The sequence below is a fragment of the Nilaparvata lugens genome, chromosome 11 (assembly GCF_014356525.2).
Source record: "Nilaparvata lugens isolate BPH chromosome 11, ASM1435652v1, whole genome shotgun sequence".
NCBI lineage: Eukaryota > Metazoa > Arthropoda > Insecta > Hemiptera > Delphacidae > Nilaparvata > Nilaparvata lugens.
The window spans coordinates 4,199,111-4,220,813 of NC_052514.1; the positions used below are offsets into that span (position 1 = coordinate 4,199,111).

The 21,703-nt window shown below is 34.3% G+C and overlaps 2 protein-coding genes across 2 annotated transcripts in view; one reads left to right on the top strand and one right to left on the bottom strand.

The window, feature by feature from the left end:
* The window catches only part of LOC111060651 (D-beta-hydroxybutyrate dehydrogenase, mitochondrial), a 281,404-nt gene that overhangs the window by 70,760 nt on the left and 188,941 nt on the right, over positions 1-21,703 (top strand). The window lies entirely within an intron of this gene.
* LOC111052986 (protein FAM13A) overlaps positions 3,736-21,703 on the bottom strand; it is a 49,660-nt gene continuing 31,692 nt past the window's right edge. Inside the window, exons 11-16 of the mRNA XM_039437443.1 lie at positions 21,403-21,578; positions 19,187-19,326; positions 18,437-18,579; positions 14,137-14,367; positions 9,614-9,798; positions 3,736-9,054 (exon numbers count right to left, since the gene is read on the bottom strand). Coding sequence (XP_039293377.1) covers positions 8,847-9,054; positions 9,614-9,798; positions 14,137-14,367; positions 18,437-18,579; positions 19,187-19,326; positions 21,403-21,578 — 1,083 coding nt within the window. The 3' untranslated portion in view covers positions 3,736-8,846. The remainder of the gene's footprint in view (positions 9,055-9,613; positions 9,799-14,136; positions 14,368-18,436; positions 18,580-19,186; positions 19,327-21,402; positions 21,579-21,703) is intronic.

Sequence of the window (21,703 nt, forward strand, 5' to 3'; positions counted from 1 at the left end):
ATTTCGTCACATATCTTAAAAATTACTGTAGCTACAGTCTACGGTTTATTAAATTTAATAAAATTATGTCCATGGAGGAAAAACTAGGCTGAGCCTGTACCATTTCTATCCCAAATTTTGAAAAGAATTGATAAGTTTCAAGTAAGAATGTTCCCTTGATAGAGAATGCAATATGTTGGTTGTATTAAAGTTGGAAAATGAATTGAGAGACATTTTGCAAAAAAGTTCTGTAGCCATCAAACATCTTCACAAAAACACACTTTCCCAGGTTATCTGCTCATGGTGGAATATTGAAATCCATGATATTATCAGAGAGAGCTAGAGAGAATTTACTCCTTTAACAGAAATTCTGACGAGTAGGCTATAATGTGAAATTTCCTAATATTTTTTGTCGCCAGTGAAGCTTCACGTTTGAGAGCAAACTGTTCAAATTTTATATCATAGGACTTATCAATGAATTTAATGTGTTTTCAATTGAGAATTTGGATCTTATGTAGACCTATGTTTTGATGGATGAATTGAATACTAAGTACAAATTCACATCATTGAATTCTCCATTTCAACTCATAAATAAAAAAATTACTCAAATCTATGAGTATTTCATAAATTTTGTATTTTTTTTTTGCTCCCATAAGTCACTTTCTCATTCATTAATTCTGTTATGCTCAATTTGAAGCCATAAGGTGACTTATGGGTTATAGAATTAGTTTTAAGATGTATATCCAACAAATTATTATATAATATTATTTACTGTGTGTGTATTATATTTTTGAAATTAGTAGAAAATTTAGGTGCTATGTATATTATTCTATCTGTTTCACTTTGAAGTATGTGCGAATTTCAACTTTATTTTAAAATATTATCCATCTCATTCATTTGTAATATATCATTATCGTATTTTTCTGTTACAATTAATAGTCAAACCATGAAAGAAATCTTTAGTTTTAACACGAAAAATTCAACTGAACTCAGTTCCACTCCTATTAGAGTTTGTTTGGGGAACATTGTTATTAAAAATTTTCAATTTTGACAATTGCCTCATTCCAAGAACATAAATTGAAAACTGAGGTTTCAATCAAATTCACAATATTATTGAGATCTACCAGAGATTTCGGAAGTAATTTTCAGATTTGGAATATTTTATTAGCTTGACTTCATAGTTTTATCAAAATTTGAATAAAATTGGTATCATATATTGCATAAGACATATATCTTCTTTTTGATTGTTCTATGAAGTAACTTCTGTATTGACTCAGATCTTCTTCTGGGATAATAATGTAAATATTATAGTCAGTCATTTATGACCAGTATTGTAACATAGCCTGAGTCAAACTATTAAACCTCATGATTACAATTGAATGTATATTTAAATATTGTATATAAATGTGTCTACTAACATTCCAATGCTCATTGTAATATGCAAATATAAAGGAAATTACTATATTTTCAGTTGTTATTATTCTTTATTTGTTTATGACCTTATACTCCATAAGAATGTATAAAAATCATTTGAAGTGAATGATAGTTATTTTTCAATAATTGACTGGTAATAATTACCAGTATTGTATAGTGAGGTCCACGTTATAATGGCAGTTGATAAAGATAGAAAAATAGCGATAGTCTACACGAAAACTTGAAATTAACCAAATTTGACATTCGAATACGTTTTTGAAATTGTAAATGAGCAACTAACATTAAAGTTTTTAACTCATTTAAAATCGATTCAAAGGATGATGAATTAATTATTGAATGAATATGAGACAAAAAGGGACCATCACAACGGCAGCCATAATGCAGGGCGAATAAAATATGAATGAATATTATTAAATTTACTAGCAGTTAACCCGTGCTGCGCAAGGGTCTAATAATTAAGAACACGACAAACTGAGAACTTGAAGAATTATTTGAATAGACCAACAACTATCCTCAGTAAATTAAGAATCTATATGCAAAATTCCAAGTTAATCAGTACAATAGTTCAGACGTGAAGATGCGTCATCCGTGGATTTCCTATCTCCTACATGTATGAGCCAATTCTTTCCTTAATGATATTATAGGACAAGGCACAACTCATCAAATTTTTATAATGATGTCATTACGTGCTCTATTTCATGAAAATCACAGTTATTTAACTGAGATTATTCAAAATAAACAATGAATCATAATCATTGAATTAAAAAAACGATTCACAGATAAACCAATAATATACAATAATTATATATGTATATATTATTTCAATTTAAGAGTATATCCTTTAAAATCCCTTACATGTATAATAATTTGTCAATAAATTGACTACATAAAAGACAGGGGCGAGGCGTGACTTTTTGGCTCACTCATCTCCAGGAACAATTCAGTTGAAAGTTTGAATGAAAGCTGCCCCCCCCCTACTTTAAAGATTATGTTTCATTTTGGACGATTATTTATCGAGCAAGATGACATCTAGTATAAGATAAGCTCACTATTCAAAATCCTAGAGTTGAAAAGTCTAGAACTTGGCTAAATCTCAAGCTCGGAAACTGGCCCTCAAATTAATTGAAAAAATTGAAATGGAATTCTTTCATACAACAAGTGCATCATCAAAAATGACAGGGAGAGAAAAAATAAGGTAACCTTGTGCTATTCCTCTCCCAAATTTAGATAAGGTTACGCACAGTCCGAAATAGGTCAAGTCTTGTAGTTGTTCACTTTACTTAATTTTCAGTTCTTGATTATTTTCACAAAGTAGATTTTTAAATTTAGATGCTTCAAAACCAAACAAAGAAGAAATAATAATAATTATCAATAACAAATTGCAAACAAAATAATAACTATCGTACGGTTTGCAACAGTGGAATCGCAGAAAATAGCGATGTCTTTGACCGTTTACTCCACCATTGTTTACGGGGAGAGAGAGAGTGATGATGCAGAAGAGTGGTGGTAACCAATGCTAAATAGCATTACTGGAATCGCATGTTTTTGAGAATCACATTGAACGGATGGAACTGAATGCAGTAGTCTAGTTTATTCAAGCTTGGCGCGCTCGCAAAAACGTTTCTCTTTTGGTTTCTTCACCTTTTTTGTATTTATTTTTAATATTTTCAATTTAATAATATAGACATTACATATAAATTTCTGTCCAGTCATCGCCGAATCCAGAGATGACCGGACGCCTCGCCTCTGACAAAAGACTGGTTGATGTCAGTTTGTCAAGTGAGCATAGCCCAAATTCTTGAGAAGGTAATATACTGGGGGATATTAGGGTAGGTGATTTAGGGGTTTTCCCTGTATGCTCCCGCACTGAAATGTTTGAATAAATAAATACTGAAATGGGTCTCGAAGACAAGCATCAACTATGTGAGCAAGGAGTTGTAGCAGGAGATCAGATTCTTTCCTTCATAATATCATAGATAAAATACTATCATCATAGAGAAACAATAGCATAAGTAGATATCCCATGGTATAGGGCGTTTATGTCGCAACTTTTACTGTTATCTCAAGCCGATAGTCCACGTAGTTCTTTCCCGTGAAGCTTTATGACGCTGGTAGTCTCTCATATTGTGCCGTTCATACACTCTAACCCGGTCAAAACAGTAAAAATCTATAATAATCGACAGTGATCGGCTTGAGATAACAGTAAAAGTTGCGACATAAACGTCCTATACCATGGAATATCTACTTACGCTATTGTTTCTATATGCTATCATATTATGGTAAATGGAAAGGGAAACTTTTGAGTGGAATCATAACACCAGATTCATTCAATCGATTATTATTAATATCAATATTAATGTCATATTAAACACATACGTTCATTTTGGTCCGCAAGACAACTGTTTGTACAGAAGCTTTCGACAACCAAAACAACAATCATACATTCGAAATGAGAGAACATAGCACATAATAACATAACAATCCAAAATTAAAGAGAAATTTTTACAAAAAAAAAAACAAGAATAGATTTTGCAAGTACAACAAGCATATAGTAAACAACTCTAAACTGCTCTACGACTAATACTAGATAGCACTACTTGATTTTTCAAGATAATAAATAATACCGCTGTGGCTTACAGCAGTATAAAGTTAGTACAGTAAGTTACACGAATATTCGAAATTAATATAAAAATTACAAAATCTCAACAAGCTACACATTTAATAAATACTAATCAACAAATTTAATGCGATAGGATCAGACATCAGATTACTTAATGAGATTTTACAGAAAAATACAGTACTATATTTATAAATATGTATAATATATACTTTCATTTATATAATTATTACAGTATATGATTATGATGTTAGTCTTTCAAGTTCCATTTAATTTGCATAAACTCTACATACACACTGAAAACATAACAATAACTTGCTTTTTCCCGTTATATTATATGTACAAATACGTAGGTGGTTAGTTTTAAAACAAAGCGTATATAATACAAAATAATCACAATATCTTACAAAGTAAAAATTACAACATAAATCACAGTATTTTGGTTTCGTTCTTCTAATTACACAAAGATAATAAATAATAAGCATCAGTGTATCCCTGATGAAATAAAATACATTAGTTCATATGGGAATGTTCACACATCATTGTGAAAACTGCCATAAGAACAAACAGATTTCTCTTTCTGATAGTTCATATGAAAGCAGGGAGTGGATGCTTTAAAACATTATAAATAACGCATCTATCTAACGCTACTACAAAACTGAAACTTCACAATATTTATTTTATCATTCCAAATTATTGCAATATTACAATACAAATTAATAACTTATTGCTTGAACTAATTTTATTAACTTGAAATGGAACCTCAATCGAAGACAATAAAGTTTTTTTACCTAATTCACTAGCTTAGGTAGAAATTATCATTTAAACAATTTAATCTATAAGTTTTCAATTAATTTTTGAAATTTAATTCTCAGGCAGATTATATATATAATTTTATGACTTGTTTATATCCTCATTACAATCAAGTAACAATTTACAATAATTACCATTTTTATGGTCAAACATTCAATGACCTTACACACAATGTTTACAATTCGCAAGAGGTAATAGAATCTTATAGTTCAATACTAATAGAAATAATCTTGAAAACATATTATTTTCAATAGAACAGTATTTTAGGTTTTTACAATAAAAACCTCAAAACCATGTTTTTTCAATCTTGAATTTTTGCTAATATATTTGGTATATAGAGGATCCCACAATTCAAATGGGGCAAATTACTCGCGAAAAATAATTCACTTAGGTATACAATATTAATTTTTAAGTAAGTAAATATTGATATTAATTGAACAAAAATTCAAACATAAGCATAGGAACAAAATTTCTATAGCATAATTGATTGATAACATTACATAAGAATAAATTATCATATTTATATTTAGTTATAATTTGATTATTAAATTATAAACTGGAACAAACTAATAAAGAAAATTCAAGTTTCAATGTTTCATTGACAAATTTGTAATTATTTCTAGAATCAACCCCTCATATCAAATCTAATAATGTCAATTCATTTAAACGTGCAATGAGTTTGTCAATAACTTTTTTTTAATAAATTGCCAATTTATTAGTTAATTGTCAAACTCTGTTTGGTGCTATATCAACAAATCAATAACTTGAATCTCATGGTTTTTTTCAGAAAAATGTCCACAAACCTAAATTTACCGTTCAAATGCCCAGAAAAAGTTTTTCTCAAGAAAAACACTCATTACATAAATTTATAACACCTAACAATAGATTTTCATAACATTTCATCCCTAAAAACAGACATTTATGAAGGAGAGGACATCAACATACATACTTCCTTTGTATTCAGATACATAAATTTACTTGTAGCTCAAGATGTTATGTATGATTTAATTATATTTTTGTGGCTGGTCAGAGGATGTGTTACATAATTACATAATTTCCAATCGGTTTCAAGAGAAACATCAATTCATTATTTTCTCCTTCGTCTTCTTAGTCTCCAACAATTCTGATCTCAATTAGTTACAATAATTGTTGTACCAACATCAAATTCAAACCTCCATTAAATTAACTTCCATTAAATTTGATGTTGTACCAGCATCAATTTCAAACCTCCATTAAATTCGAGTCTAGCAATGTTAATAATTTACAACAATCCCCAATACAGTTTTAGTAAGCATCATTTTCTCTATCGGATATAGACTCACTTGAACATATTAATTCGTATTCTCCCACATTACACAGTAGCCCATCATAATTGTCCTATATATATCCTACTAATAATGAGATTGGTTTTCAATACTCCATATAGGAAACAGCTCTGTATAAAGTATGTAGACTGTATAGTAACTTCAACACTATTAAAGTTATAATACACTTTCCAAATACGTGATTCTTAACTAAGAAATCTATCAAAGTGTTTTGGGTTTGCAAAAGTATTAGTCCATTTTTTCTACAACAATATTAAATATGTTTAGGCAGTTTCAATGCTTTTCTTGGATTAACAATATTTTATCTAAGGATTGACAATAGCTTATTAATTACTTACAAATTATATTGGCCAATAAGAATTAATAATAGAAGAAGCCAGTTATGTAACATTGATTATTTCTGACACAGTTGAATTTTCTACTATTGAAATCTAAATCTTTTTGCAGTTCTACAATCAAATTTACTAAAATGATAATATGTAATTTATCCTTTATTGAGGTTGGAACAAGAGTACAGGAAATAACCTCTTTACTGAGTCTTTCCCAGTTTTAAAATGAAATCTACATTAATTTATGGGTTTCTAGTTAAATTGGCTCAAAGATATAATACTATATTTAGTCATGTACAATCTGAAGCTTACTTACTCCTCTCTAGTACATCATTTTCAAATACTTCAATAAGCCGAGCCTAGGTTCTGATAAAATTTATTATATTTGTACTGTATCAAGCCAATACACTTACAAGTTCAACACAAATTTCATCAAGATAAGTTGAATTCAACCAGTTTGTACAGTGTAAAGTCATGTTGTTAAATGTATAGGTCACTGTTTCAACACTAATCAGTTTGACTTCAAACCCTATTTTAATGTTATTCATACACTTAATACCTATCATTGAGTCACCTATGTAATCTCTAGATTTTCTCGATCGATATTCCATTAAATTTCAACTCAACCTCAATATTTCAACCTATAAAAAGTAAATTCGTATGGCTTTTGTTGGTGGGGAGTCCCTTGCGGGAATTTCAACCTATATTTGATGACGTTTAGTTCACATCTCAACAATACGACTAAATACTATTACAGTCCTTCTAGCCTATACTTTTTCCAATTTGTTCTTAACATTCCCCTTCATTCTACGTCGAAACTTGATTTGTTGTAAGTCAAGTCCAGTTTACATCACACCAATATGACATTGATTGAATTCTTCTAGCATCCACTCGTCCTGCTTGATCATTTCCATATTCTCCTTAATTTGGCTTTGAAACCTACTACAGTATTAGCCGTTTCAATCACCAATTACAAATACATTTTCTTATAGCTCCTACATTTTGGTGATCAAACAAATCAATTTAAAGGTACTTCTTTCTCTCAATCTTCTTTATTCATCTTTTTCAATATTTTTTACATCTAGTCAAGCCCCGTTCAAATCTAACAACGATCTTCATGGACGTCATCAAGGTCTTACTATACAGTTTCAGTGGCAATTTCTAGTTCACTTAACAGTTCATCTTAACTAACTCCTCTACCATACACCAAATTGACAGAGCTACAACTCTATTTAGTTTGTTTTCTTCAATTTGAATCAAACTTCAACTCCAAACTTAGTCCAACTCAATTCAAACAAACTGCGTTTAGTCATATCACTGTATACAACTAACCATTCCTCATAGCTCCAAGATCTCTTTACAAGATCTAACGCTCCTTAGATGTAGTTGATCAACGTGTATGAAACTCCAACTCTAAGCTCAGTTTAACTCAATTCAAACAAACTGCGTTTAGTCATATCACTGTATACAACTAACCATTCCTCATAACTCCACCTTTACAGAGGTCTAACGCTCTTTAGCTGTAGTTGATTAAGGTGTATGAAACTCCAACTCTAAGCTCAGTTCAACTCAATTCAAACAAACTGCGTTTAGTGACATAACTGTATACGACTAACAAATTCCTAATAACTCCGCCTTTACAGAGGTATAACTTTCTTCAGTTTTCTTCAATTAGAATCAAACTCCAACTCCAAACCAGGTTTAAACAAACTGCGTTTAGTCACATCACTGTATACGACTAACCAATTCCTCATAACTATGCCTTCACAGAGATATTCCTCTCTTTAGATTTTCTTCATCAAGTTAAACTTCACCAGTTATTGTACTCCTTCTAGTCTGTCTACTTCATTAGTTATACAACTCATTACATCAACTGTACTGCTTCTAACCAGTTTACTTCACCAGTTACACCACTGTACTCATTCTAACCAGTCTACTTTACCAGTTATACCACCGTACTGCTTCTAACCAGTTATACCACCGTACTGCTTCTAACCACTTATACCTCTGTACTGCTTCTAACCAGTCTACTACACCAGTTATATCACCGTACTGCTTCTAACCAGTTATACCACCGTACTGCTTCTAACCAGTTATATCACCGTACTGCTTCTAACCAGTCTACTTCACCAGTTGCACCGTACTCCTTCTAACCAGTCTACTTCACCAATTGCACTGTACTGCTTTTAACCAGTCTACTTCACCAGTGTCACCGTACTCCTTCTAACCAGTCTACTTCACCAATTGCACTGTACTGCTTCTAACCAGTCTACTTCTCCAGTTATATCACCGTACTGCTTCTAACCAGTCTACTTCACCAGTTATAGCACCGTACTCCTTCTAACCTGTCTACTTCTTGGTGATCAATGCCTCGATGAGCCTCAACTTGGCCTTGACATGTTTGTACTGCGTGTACAGGGCGTCCATTGGCTGTCTGTCCTCTCGCTGCAGTTTACGTCCCATCTTGCTCTCCAGTTCATCCTCAAATTCGTGCAGCTGTCGGCGCAAACGCTTCTTCTCCTCGCGAGTTGTCTTGTGCTGGTCTAGCAGTTCATTTCTGCAACGAAAAAACAACAAATTGTCATTTAAGACAACACAAAAATGTACAAAAGTAATAAAATAGACCCATATTAATTTATCTATTTATTCGTGGATAAAATATTACTAATCATATAAAATAATATGATTGGGTAGGAACAACAGGCTTGGCCCAAAACTATTCCATTCCCAAATTTTGATAATGTTACATGTCCATAAAAATAGGTTATGTTTCCACTGTAAATAGTTCAAGCTCAATTTTCGTCCAAAAATAAATATGAGATGCAAATTTTAAATTTAGAAGAATTAGAACACCAAACGAAAGTTAAATATTACACTTAATTATCACTGCACATTGGATTGATTAAGTTATTTTATAAAATTTTGAAGCCATAAATACACACAAATTCTCACTAAGAACAGCTGAATATACAATATAGCTTCATTGACATTCGAACAAAAGGCTTTTGTTGTTTGTACACGCCCCATGTTATCACAGTTGAATTACACACACAGCCCTCTTGAACAATTAACTTTGCTTTTGTTAATTAGAATAGAGATAATTTTGAATTGCTTACCTGGGCAGCGCATGCAGATTTTCAAAGTAGTCGGGGGTGGTGGGTCTTGCTTGCACGGGGGCGGTTGCAATGGCAGCCGGGGGCAGTAGAGAGGCGGCAATTGGTGCGGGGGGTGGGGGTGGTGATGAACTGCTGAAATCCATCTGCTCGTGTTCCAAGATTGTGCCCAGTTCGGCAACGCCCTCCTGAAACCAAAATAACACAATGAGTCTCTCCCCTCTCCCATTCATTCATTTATTTTTCTGAAATAAACGAATTTGAATCTGTATCTGATTGTGTAAATGAGATAAATTGAATTTAAGTCTATTTCGTCAGCTTTATACATACTGGTAACGACTTCAACATGCCACAATAATTCTGCAGCATAAAAAATACAGCGTAAAGTAAAGCTAGATACTACACTAACATAATAAGATTATGGTAAATTGTGTAAATGAAATTGATACAGATTAACTAGTGAGCAACTAGGGCTGTAGAACTTGTTTAAAACGCCGTTCCTATTCTGTCAGCTGTTCTATTGAAATCATAGGAAACTAAATTGAAGTTAAATTTTCAATTTATATTCAAGTATTAATATTGTCAATATTATTGGCATTGAGTTCTTAATGCATCAATGCATGCAATTAATAATTCAGCTAACAGCTGATTTGTCATTTGCAATTTATTTATTTACTTGATATATCATACAACTAGCTTGCCCGGTTGAGATCAAGAGAGGAGTAAGGCAGGGTTGTAGTTTGTCACCGCTTTTGTTCAATATCTATGTAGAACAGGCTGTCAATAAATTTAAGGAATATTGTTCAGGAATCAAGGTAAATGCATTAAGAGTGCAAATGCTCCGCTTTGCAGACGATATTGCAATAGTGGCACAAGATAAAGGTAATCTAGAGAGAGCACTGAATACCTTGCATGACATTCTCAAAAATGAATTTTACATGGAGATAAATAAGGCTAAGACAGAAGTGATGATCTGCTCCAAGAATCCTGATTTTGAAATAGTAAAGATAGAGAATAACGCCCTCTAACAAGTAAAAAATTTAAATACTTAGGTAGCATTATTTCAGAGGATGGAAACGACAAAGAAGACATAAAGCGCCGTATAAGAGAAGCCAAGGCTATTTTCATCAATAAACGGAATGTGCTTTCCTCCAAAAGTCTGAACTTGGATTTGAGAAAGAGACTTATAAGGAGTTGTATCTGGAGTATTGCACTATATGGCTCAGAGACATGGACTATCGGTAAGGCGGAAGAAAAGGCAATTAATGCATTTGAAGTATGGTGTTGGAGGCGAATGCTGAAAATAAAATGGACCGATAGAATAACAAATGAAGAAGTATTTCAAAGGGCTGAAGAGACACAAAAAACTCTATTGAAATCTCTTAGGGACAGACGGCATTCTTGGATAGGACATATTATAAGACACAGCGAATTCACGCTAACAATACTGGAAGGTGCAATCAGTGGACAACGGGCTCGTGGAAGACCCCGGCTACAATATTTGAAGCAGATAACCCGGGATCTTGGGGTCCAGAGCTATACCCAACTAAAACAGCTGGCTCTGGATAGACAAAGATGGAAAGCTGCCAACCAATCGGACGATTGACGCAGAAGAAGAAGAAGAAGCTTGCCCGGCGAACTTCGTACCGCCAAAAAGTCAATGTATCTCATGTCACACTTGACTTTATTTGGTGAATCATAAAATTTATATGACAATCAATATTTTCATTAACATCTCAATAACGACTTCCTATGTGCTTAGTCATGCAACATTTATTATTCCGAAAACATATTCTTCTCAATCAGTTGGTAGTAATATCTATCAGTAAAGTGTTGAATTCAAAAAAATAAATACCTAGGTTGAATCAGTGTTTCAAAGATAAATTTAATGTGTTCATAGTTGTTGATTGTCAATGGATGGTCTAGGAAATATGCAATTTACGATGAATCACAGAATTCCATATTCTTTCCATCTTCCATTTTAGAATGAAAGCTAAATTCATAAAAATTGTAAATTATTCTGTCATTCTTCAGTAATTAATGAATGCAATATGAACAACTCTCTTTCATGAGGTGAATCTTTTTTTTCAAACATTTTCCAGTTTCTCAATGATAGGGGAGTGATAATTATTTGTATAGGTCTTCTAAGGAACCATTATCTACAGCTGGTAGCAACCAACTACACTTCAACTCCAAACCAGTACACAATATATCACAGGTTGACCTGTTTATTACAGCTGGTAACTTTAGATGCTAAATCATATTATCACAACAGGATCTTGAATCATGATCATCTTTCCGTTCTTCGGTAGCCGCTCGGCCAACAATTTCGAAAACAAAGGTCTGTAAAATGGATTAATAAATAATTATTGTTGGCCCCCTCCCTATTGAAATTTCTGTTCAGAAACCATCTCCAATATTCACAAAACATATTCCCAAAGTTTCATGCCGTTCTGTCAAGTAGTTTTAAAGTCTTAAGGTGCGTACAGATTTACGCGCCGCGAACATGAACAATTCACTTTTAATCAGCTGATGCCAAGCTTTTTATCTTACCGTTTCTGTATAAATACAGATATAGTCAGTTGATTAAAAGTGAATTGCTCATGTTCGCGGCGCGTAAATCTGTACGCACCTTATAGGGAACAAACACAAACACACAAACACACATACAGACATTCATTTTTATATATCTAGATCACTACATAAAGCCGCGTTTACGCCAGAGTTGCCAACATATTGCGTCAATTTGTTGCCAATATAATAAGGAGCACAGCAAGATTTTGTCGTCAACTTGTTGAAATTTTTCTCTTGTCTTCTTCGTCTTCGTCTTCTTCTTCCGTCTTGTTCTTCTCCTCCTCCTCCTCCTTCTATCTTCTTCTTTTTTTCCTATCTTCTTCTTTTTTTCCTATCTTCTTCTTTTTTCCTATCTTCTTCTTCACACCTTTCGTGGGACACGAAGCTATAAACTTTTGAGGTTATGAAAACTTAAATACAATGAAACTCGACTAATGTAAGCCCTCCTACTTATGACACTGTACCTTGAGTTTGGCAGCAGCAACCGCCTTCGTCACTGAACCATCTACACTCTTCAGTATCCAGGGGCGCCATTTAGAGGGGCAGGGGGCTCCTAGCCCCCCCCCCCCCCAAGGATCAGATAAATATTGAAAATACGGGTCTATCTACACGAATCCTTAGAATCTCATTCTGATTTAATACTTTTTTAAACAGTAGTAGTATAATTCCTTCTACAGTATCAACAATGTAGCAAAATTGCCTTGAAAGTATGGCTACGGATACGGAGTAATAAAGAATATATTTTTCTCTGTGTTATAGTTTGAATATAGAATGGGTACAATATTATTGATCAGGACACAATAAGTGAGTTATTGCATAAATTTTTACGTGAGAATTAACAAGTTGCAAAATGTCACAATGAAATCAAAAGAAAGGGCACAATCAGACAATCAATCATAAATGTAGAATAGAATAGAATGATTGCCTTTATTTCATACCTGGGAGGGCGAAGCTAGGGCGCAGTCGGCCCTCTCTTACACTTAACCCTATGCACTTAACCCATACCTAAATGAATGTACAGAGTTAGTGAGAATTATTGGAAACAGCTTAATGTTTCTTTAGCTTTTACTGAAAGTTACTCTCCAATCAGAATATAATCCAATGAAATTGTTGAAATTGTCATTGTAAAAGAAAAATTTACCTTTTTCCATTATTTTAAGAAATCTGTTTTCAGTGTAGTCCTACTCTAGGGCCTCTCTGTAGACCTATATTTCTGATAAATATTTCATGATTTAATAACTAATAATGTATATGTTTGTACTGATACTTCAACCACATTTGTATAAAACTGGAAAAAATGAAGCATATAGATAACATCTTCGAATGTAACATTTATGGGGGAAAACCCAGGACCCTCTATGCTTTTGGGGTATTCCTTCCCCCCCCTCATACCTCTTGGTTTTTAGACCTATATTTCTAATAAATACTTCATGATTAACTAATAATGTAGGCCTATAAGCTTGTATTGATACTTCAACCACATTTGTATAAAACTGAAAAAAATGAAGCATATAATAACATCTTCGAATGTAACATTTATGGGGAAAACCCCAGGACCCTCTATCCTTTTGGGGTATTCCTTCCCCCCCCTCATATCTCTAGGTTTTTGCCCCCCCCCCCCCCCTAGCAGTTTGGTGAAATGACGCCAATGACAGTATCTATAATCAAAGGTGGTCCTATAATCTTGCAATGAACCGACCTTGAGATCTACACTCTACTATTAACGGTAGTTCTACATGGGACCGCGTCAAACTAGGCTGGCGACAAAGTGGGCTGACGACAAACTGGGCTGGTTGTAAAACACCTGTTTGTAAAACACCTATGTATAAACTAATCACATCAGGACTTAAAAGTAGCCCAGTTTGGCGGCGTGCAACTTTGTCGGTAGCCCACTTTGTCGTCAGCCCAGTTTGTCATCGTCCCGTTCTACATTAATCTTGCAATGAACGGACCTTGAGTTTGGCAGCAGCGACCGCCCTGGCCAGGAGCCGCTTCAGCTGGCGATATCTGTCGTAGAGCGGCCTCACGAGGTCCCTCTGCTCCCTGGTGTTGGGTCGGCCGTAGACCGCCTCCAGCTGCAGCAGAGCGCGCTGCACCAATGTCTTCTCATCGGCCAACTGCTCGCGCGACATCTCCTCCAACACGCTCGGGCGCCTAGCCGACTGTCGCTTGTCGTTCAGTCTCTGTAGAAATTCACAAAACAATTAAATCAATATCATTTTGATGATGCAGAATCGTACTGGTTAATCAAAAATTTTAAATGAATATACTGTACCGTAGAGAAACAATAGCGTAAGTCGATATCCCATGTATCCCATATCCCAAGCCGATTACTGTCGATTATTGTCGATTTTTACTGTTTTGACCGGGTAAGAGTGCATGAACGGCACAATATGAGAGACTAGATAGATAGATAGATAGATAGATAGATATTACGTCTGGTTGGCCTCAACGGCGTCAGACAAGTCAAAGTGCTAGCAAAAGCGAGACACCATTAATTTTTCATTAAATTTATATTTAGTATATAATTACTATTTGTCTTTGACTCTATTACAGTATTCAAAATAGTCCTTCAGACTATAAAAGCATTCCTCCTTTAGAAATAATTTCAAACTTCGTTTAAACTTTTTTATCGTTAATATTTCCCGCAACCGAATTGGTAGTACTTGGTAAATCTTTCTACCAATATAACTGGGTTTTTCTTCATACAAAGTCAATCTATGATATTCCGAGAAGGTACTCTTATGCCGTGTATTATATTCATGCTTCTTATTAATAGTCTGTAGTGAACACCTTCCAATATATACACACATTTCCAAAATATAGAGACAGGGAACACTGAGAATCTCCATTTTAATAAAATAGTCCCTACAATGAGTTTGTGGATGCAACCTCAACATAGTGCGCAATGCTTTCTTTTGACAAATGAAAATTTTCTACCAGCGTCATAAAGTTTCACAGGAAAGAACTACGTGGACTATCGGCTTAAGATAACAGTAAAAGTTGCAACATTAACGCCCTATACCATGGGATATCTACTTATGCTATTGTTTCTCTATGACTGTACATACAGAGAAAATATAGAATGAGATTTGTAAGTTACAAATACACTTTAGGCTACCATAATAGGATAAGAAGATATCTCATGGTATAAAGTCGTTTATGTTCCAAATTTCAAGCCAATTCCTTGTTAACTCAAGCCGATTTCTATCGACTACAGTTCATTATTACTGTTTTGTTGGGGTGAGAGTGTAAGAACGGCACAGTATAAGAGACTATACCAGCGTCACATAGCTTCTAAAAAAAAACTACTAGGACTATCGGCTTGAGTTAACATTGAAAATTGGAACATAAACGCCCAATACCATGAGATATCTTCTTGTACTATATTTTCTCTATGATTGAACTTATTTATCGACGTTATCATTAGAGGAGTTGAGTGGAAGAACGACCTGAGTCGAGAGATCAAGTTTTGAGTGAATTGCGTTTGAAATACTTGAAGCCAGACCATATTTATCAAGTTTTTTAATATTTTTCAATTTATTAATGCATTTTCAAGTGTAATAATAATTTGTTTCATCTTTCTGATCAACCGAGATACAAAATTTTTAGTATAATGTTTATTTGGACTGTACATTTTTGTGATCTTTTTAAAAGTGTTTTCATAACCTCATTTGGACTATTTTTATCAAAATTAGAGAGAGGAGCAGTTTTGGGTTTATCCTGTTGATTCTCTCCCAATCATTAATTTGATGTTGTGATTAAGGAATGTAATAAATAAATAAATAAATATTAAGCATGTTTACGATACTGTAATCCTATACTATTAAACGAGCAACTTCTTTTTATATGTTTAGATGTTTGGATGTTTAGATGTTTGTATTTCACCGGATCTCGAAAACGATTCTCACGAAATTCAGAACATAGTAGGTTTATAATATAAATATTCGATTGCACTAGGTCTCATCCCTGAGAAAACTCGCTGAAGGACATTAAAAGGATAATTATCATTCATCCTTGGAAAAACATCTGATAATAATTATTTTGTCGTATGTTGGTAATGGAAGTGAGTGAGCGAGTTCATGTGTGGGGGACTGTGTCAAAATTATGACTCAGCTGTTGAACTCTTGTAATCTTTGAATCAGGTATTTAGTGCCGGTTGCAAAAAAGCCGGGTTATTTTCAATCCTGATTAATTCCAGTAGATCCATTTTTTTGAAATGGTCTTCTCTGATTTGGCTAACGTGAAGTTAATCAGGATTAAAATTTAACCGGCTTTTGTACAACTGGGCCTTTGTGCAACTGGGCCTTTGTGAGGGAAATTTTTACATTCCTCTGGGAATTAATCTCAATTTACTGTTATTAGATGGAAAATTTTCTGTATGAATGTTATTATAATTTCTTCTTTCGTAATTCATTTTTTATGCTTTTGTACTCCAGAGCGAAGCTCGGTCCACGATATTTCATATTTATCTAGAATACAGGGCTACCTGATATCAACATAGTTTGAAAATTGAAATTGAAATAGTTACATGTGTTGAACTTTTTGCCAGACTATAAATAAAGTATACAACTCGGTCAATTTTGAAGATACAATATATTTATTTATTTTATTTATTTATTTATTCACAATATCACATCGGAAACAACAGGTAATGACCCAAATATGTTTCCTTAACACAACAATAAGTACAGTATACAATTCAATAAAAACAAAAAAAAAGATACTAAAACTAACGTTTGAAAAGAAAAGAAAATAATACTTAGAAAACTACTCCTAAAACTTTCCTTAATAGAGTTGATGGTGAAAGTGATGGTGAAAATGAATATATGAAGTGATGAAGGAGAGGTGCTATCAATAAAGATGATGAAAGAGCATGCAGTCTCGTATGAATGATAGGATGAGGGTGATAATGATAACTGCCAGCAAAAAACTAAGCTTCAGATATAGAAATCTATTCAGAACATATTGAATGGCGGATGAAAGGACGCATATTGCGGAAAAACGACCTAGAGAGTTCGTTCAAGTTACACATTCATAAAATCAAAAAAATGATTGGTAGAGAAACAACATATTCAATCAAAAACGGCTTCTCTCCCGAATTAATAGAGTCAATAGTTTAGTTTAGTTTAATTTTCGTCATGTAACACTACATGATCAAGCAAAGCTTGGTAGTATATGACACGTCAAAAAGTATTGAGTACAGTACTCAAAAAATCATAAAATAGAGAAAAAAAAGAAAATCAGAACATACATAGGAGTTGAAAATATATGCTAGCAAAAAAATGCCTACAAGCGCCAACAGTTGAAGCTTTCCTCTAAACTGTACGGAGATGCATCGATCAATTTAGCTTTTACTGCATTCTTAAACCTTTTTGGGCTCTCAATACCTTTTATTTCAATAGTAAGAGAGTTATATAAGCTCTTAATCCGCTATAATGTGGCCCTTTCTCTAAGCTTGCTGTTCTGTGTTGCGGGTGCTGAAGATGAACCTAACTGGCTTCTAGTATTGTAACTATGATGGATATGACTCTCTCTTAATATCTTCTCGTTTTTCTTCGTCATAGTTGTAATTTCGAGGAAGTACAGTGCAGGAACTGTTAAAATTCTAAGTCTTTTGAAAGATTTTTTACAAGATTCATAAGGCTTCAAGTTGTCGACAATTCTGATGGCTTATTTTTCTTTTTGAAGACAGAATTGAGATTATTTTTTCCACTCCTCCTGAACATTATGGTCTATTGAATTATCGACATTGGATTATCATGGAAGACATTCAATAGTGTTTTTGTTCCATTCTTCAGTACTTTTAACGAGAATCCGACACTTGAGAGTTTGTTCAGAATGTGATTCACTTGAGACAGTTTCTGATTCTGACTCCCAAAAAGCAGACTTCATCCTGAACAATCTTTTGGCTGATTGTGCCACTTAACTTACTGGTCTCAGTCAACTTGAAATAAGCCAGTCTGAATAAGGTTATGATAGCAATTCTTACAATTCTTGAAGAATTTTGAAGTTATACATAACCTAACTATATTTGGACTGTTGTATAAATTAGAATTGGAACCGTTTTGGGCGATTTAGCCTGTGGTACTTTTCTGTAAGTTGTGTAATTCTGAATGATTGAATAAATAAATAAATAAATTCTTATTGAATTGAGAGCATTGTTTGAATAAGTAGCATTCATGTAGGAATGCCGACAGCAAAAAGTGAATTTTATTATACAAAATTGAAATATATTTTTAATTGGCTAACCTTTTCGACATCATGCACAACATCCTCGTTGATGACCTTGGTGGCTGACGCAGCTGACGCGACACTGACTCGGTCGCCTGACGCCAGAAACAGCAGTTGCGACATCGAAGATGACTGGCACAGTGTCGACTCTGACTTCAGTTCTACAACAAAACACAACAAAATCTATTAGAAATAACAGTTAATACAATAAATATTCATTCACCGGAAAAACGGAATAGAACAAGATCAATTTGACTTTGATTACGAGAATAAGAAAAATTATCATTATTAAACGAAAATCCAAATCAAATGCTGCAATTCACCGCGAAGACCTCTGCTACTGCAAATATTGACAACAGGGTAAGCAGCTAAATGGAAATTCGATGAGCGCTACCATTCAAAAATTATTTGTCAGCCCGGGAATCAAACCCAGCACCTCCCAATTGCCGGTCAGAAATGCTTACCCTTACACCAAACTGACAATCTCTGGATAGCAGCGCTCACTTTATACGAAGCCACAGCGGCCAGCCAGTCTACAGATGGAAATTACTGAGATATTGCAATTAATCTCACTATCTCAGAAATTTCCATCTGTAGAATAAGAAAAATCGTATTCTATTATAGTAACGAAATTAAATAATCAGGATGTTTGTTTATTTTTTATGGCAAATAAATCATATCTTTTTGTGTAGTTAAGAAGTACAACGAAACCAAACACTGCCATTGTAACGTGGACCTCACTATAGAATCTAATTTGAGATGACTTACGTTTGAGCTCTCGCCTGAGTTTGGAGAGGGAGAGGCACATCTTCTTGGTGTCAGGGTTGGCCATCTTATCAGCCGACGACGGCTTATATCCAAACTCCCGTTCGAATCCCTCCTCGTACCTTTTCAGTCTTTTCTTCAGCCTGCAAAACGTATACATAGAAATTTGATGTTAACTTGAATTCATAAATGACAACACCTAACTATATGACACATGGTACATAGTATATAACCTTCATCTCACCGACATTCATTTCTGAGTCCAATTGTGTGGAGATGTTTCCTGAAGTGGCCATGTCAGAGCAATCAACTGCCCTCTTGACCTGACCTCTACCCAACCTCACCGTCACCAGCCAGCGGATGAAGTAAAGCTAGGTTTTCGTTTGTGCGTAAATGCCGTCGTTGACCACGACAGGGTGAGGATCTCAGATTGGGTAGATTTCAATTTGTCTGAATAACCTAAACGATTATGTTCAATTATGTTTTAATGGGTGAGGTTCAGTTTATACTTTATTATACGTTCAAATGGCAGTATGGTGATATTATTAGAAATGTTTTGCTTCTTGAATTACTAGTAGTTCTGTGAACAGTGGACCTCACGCAGTATTCTCATCCACAAGTACCTGATTGAAACTATAGACCTTATGGAAATACAGCAATAGACTGGCTTCTCCATACATCTGTGTAATCACTTGTCAGCTGAATTATGATGAATAATATTCTATAGTCTGATTTTACTTTCCTTGCCCTATTACCATAGGTAAGGAAAGTATTGCTTACCTAAAAAAATTAAGGTACCCCAATTTCCAAATTTCTATACGTTTCAAGGTCCCCTGAGTCCAAAAAACTGGTTTTTGGGTATTGGTCTGTATGTGTGTGTGGGTGTGTGTGTGTGTATGAGTGTATGTGCGTCTGTGTACACGATATCTCATTTCCTAATTAACGGAATGACTTGAAATTTGGAACTTAAGGTCCTTTCACTATAAGGATCCGACACGAACAATTTCGATCAAATGCAATTCAAGATGGCGGCTAAAATGGCGAAAATGTTGTCAAAAACAGGGTTTTTCGTGATTTTCTCGGAAACGGCTCCAACGATTTTGATTAAATTCATACCTAAAATAGTCATCGATAAACTCTATCTACTGCCACAAGTCCCATATCTGTAAAAATTTCAGGAGCTCCGCCCCATCAATGCAGATGGATTCCCAATTATCAGGCTTCAGATACAATTGAAACAAAAAAAATCAAGTGGAATAGATTGAGCATGAAAATCTCTACAATTAATGTTCAGTAACATTTTCACCTAAAATTGAAAATAAGCTTTAAATTCGAGAAAATGTGATTATTCAATTGCAAATCATTGTTGATTCTATTAAATCATTCACTATGAAGAGATAGAAGACCTCATGTGTGTCTCCAGCGTTATTGCCCTGTTACCAGCTGGCTCAAATCTTTGAATAGTAGACTTGAGATGCGCGGGAACACTAGCGTCAGGTGATCAATTTTCATAACGGCAAGGAAAGTTATGTGAGTGCGCTACACCAGATTTTTACTCTTATATTGGCTTATGAAGGAGGCTCCTTCTTCCTTTTATATTATCCTTGAAATGCAAAATTTCCAAAAACCTTGTATATACGTCGGCGCGCAATTAAAAAAGGAACATACCTGTCAAATTTCATGAAAATCTATTACCGCGGTTCGCCGTAAATGCGCAACATATAAACATATAAACATTTAAACATTAAGAGAAATGCCAAACCGTCGACTTGAATCTTAGACGTCACTTCGCTCGGTCAAATAACCTGAAGGAGTATGTTCAATGATATTTTAATGGGTGAGGTTCAGTTTATACTTTTTTATCAATCTGTATTATTTTATGGCAAATATATGATTTTGAATTTATACGTTCAAAGGGCAGTAAGTTGATATGATTAGAAATGTTTTGCTTCTTGTATTATAAACACAAATAATGAAAAGCTAATTGATCAGCTGCTTCGTCGACTGCGGAAGTTTACGCACAAACGAAAATGCACTTTGAGAGCTTGCGTCTGCTAGCAGCCTTTTGCCAAGTGCTTGACCAGGGTGACCTTACCATGTAAGTCCCTGGACCATTTACTTGTGTGGAAGACAGTTGTTTTACTTATGCCACAGCTTGAAGTTTGAACGTTAATCTCACTGTAGGATAGAATGAGAGTTAGACCAGTGTTGAGACTCACGTGTGGATCTGCTTAGCATGATGGTGCTCGATGACCGATATGTGGGTGCGTCCTGACAGAGGGAGCTGATCGGATGGAGTGGCTGCAGCTGCTTCACTCACCGCCTGTGCGGCCTCAAACGCGCGATGTCCGGCCGCAAACGTCGCGCTAGAACGCAGCGAACTGGCCTCATCTTGCTGCAAAGCAAACACAATCACAAACAATTAATAAACAACATCAAGACAAAGAAAAAAATGAAATTAAGAAGATAAAAAGAATATACAGTTAATAAACAAGATGGGAAAAAAAGAAAAGAATATGA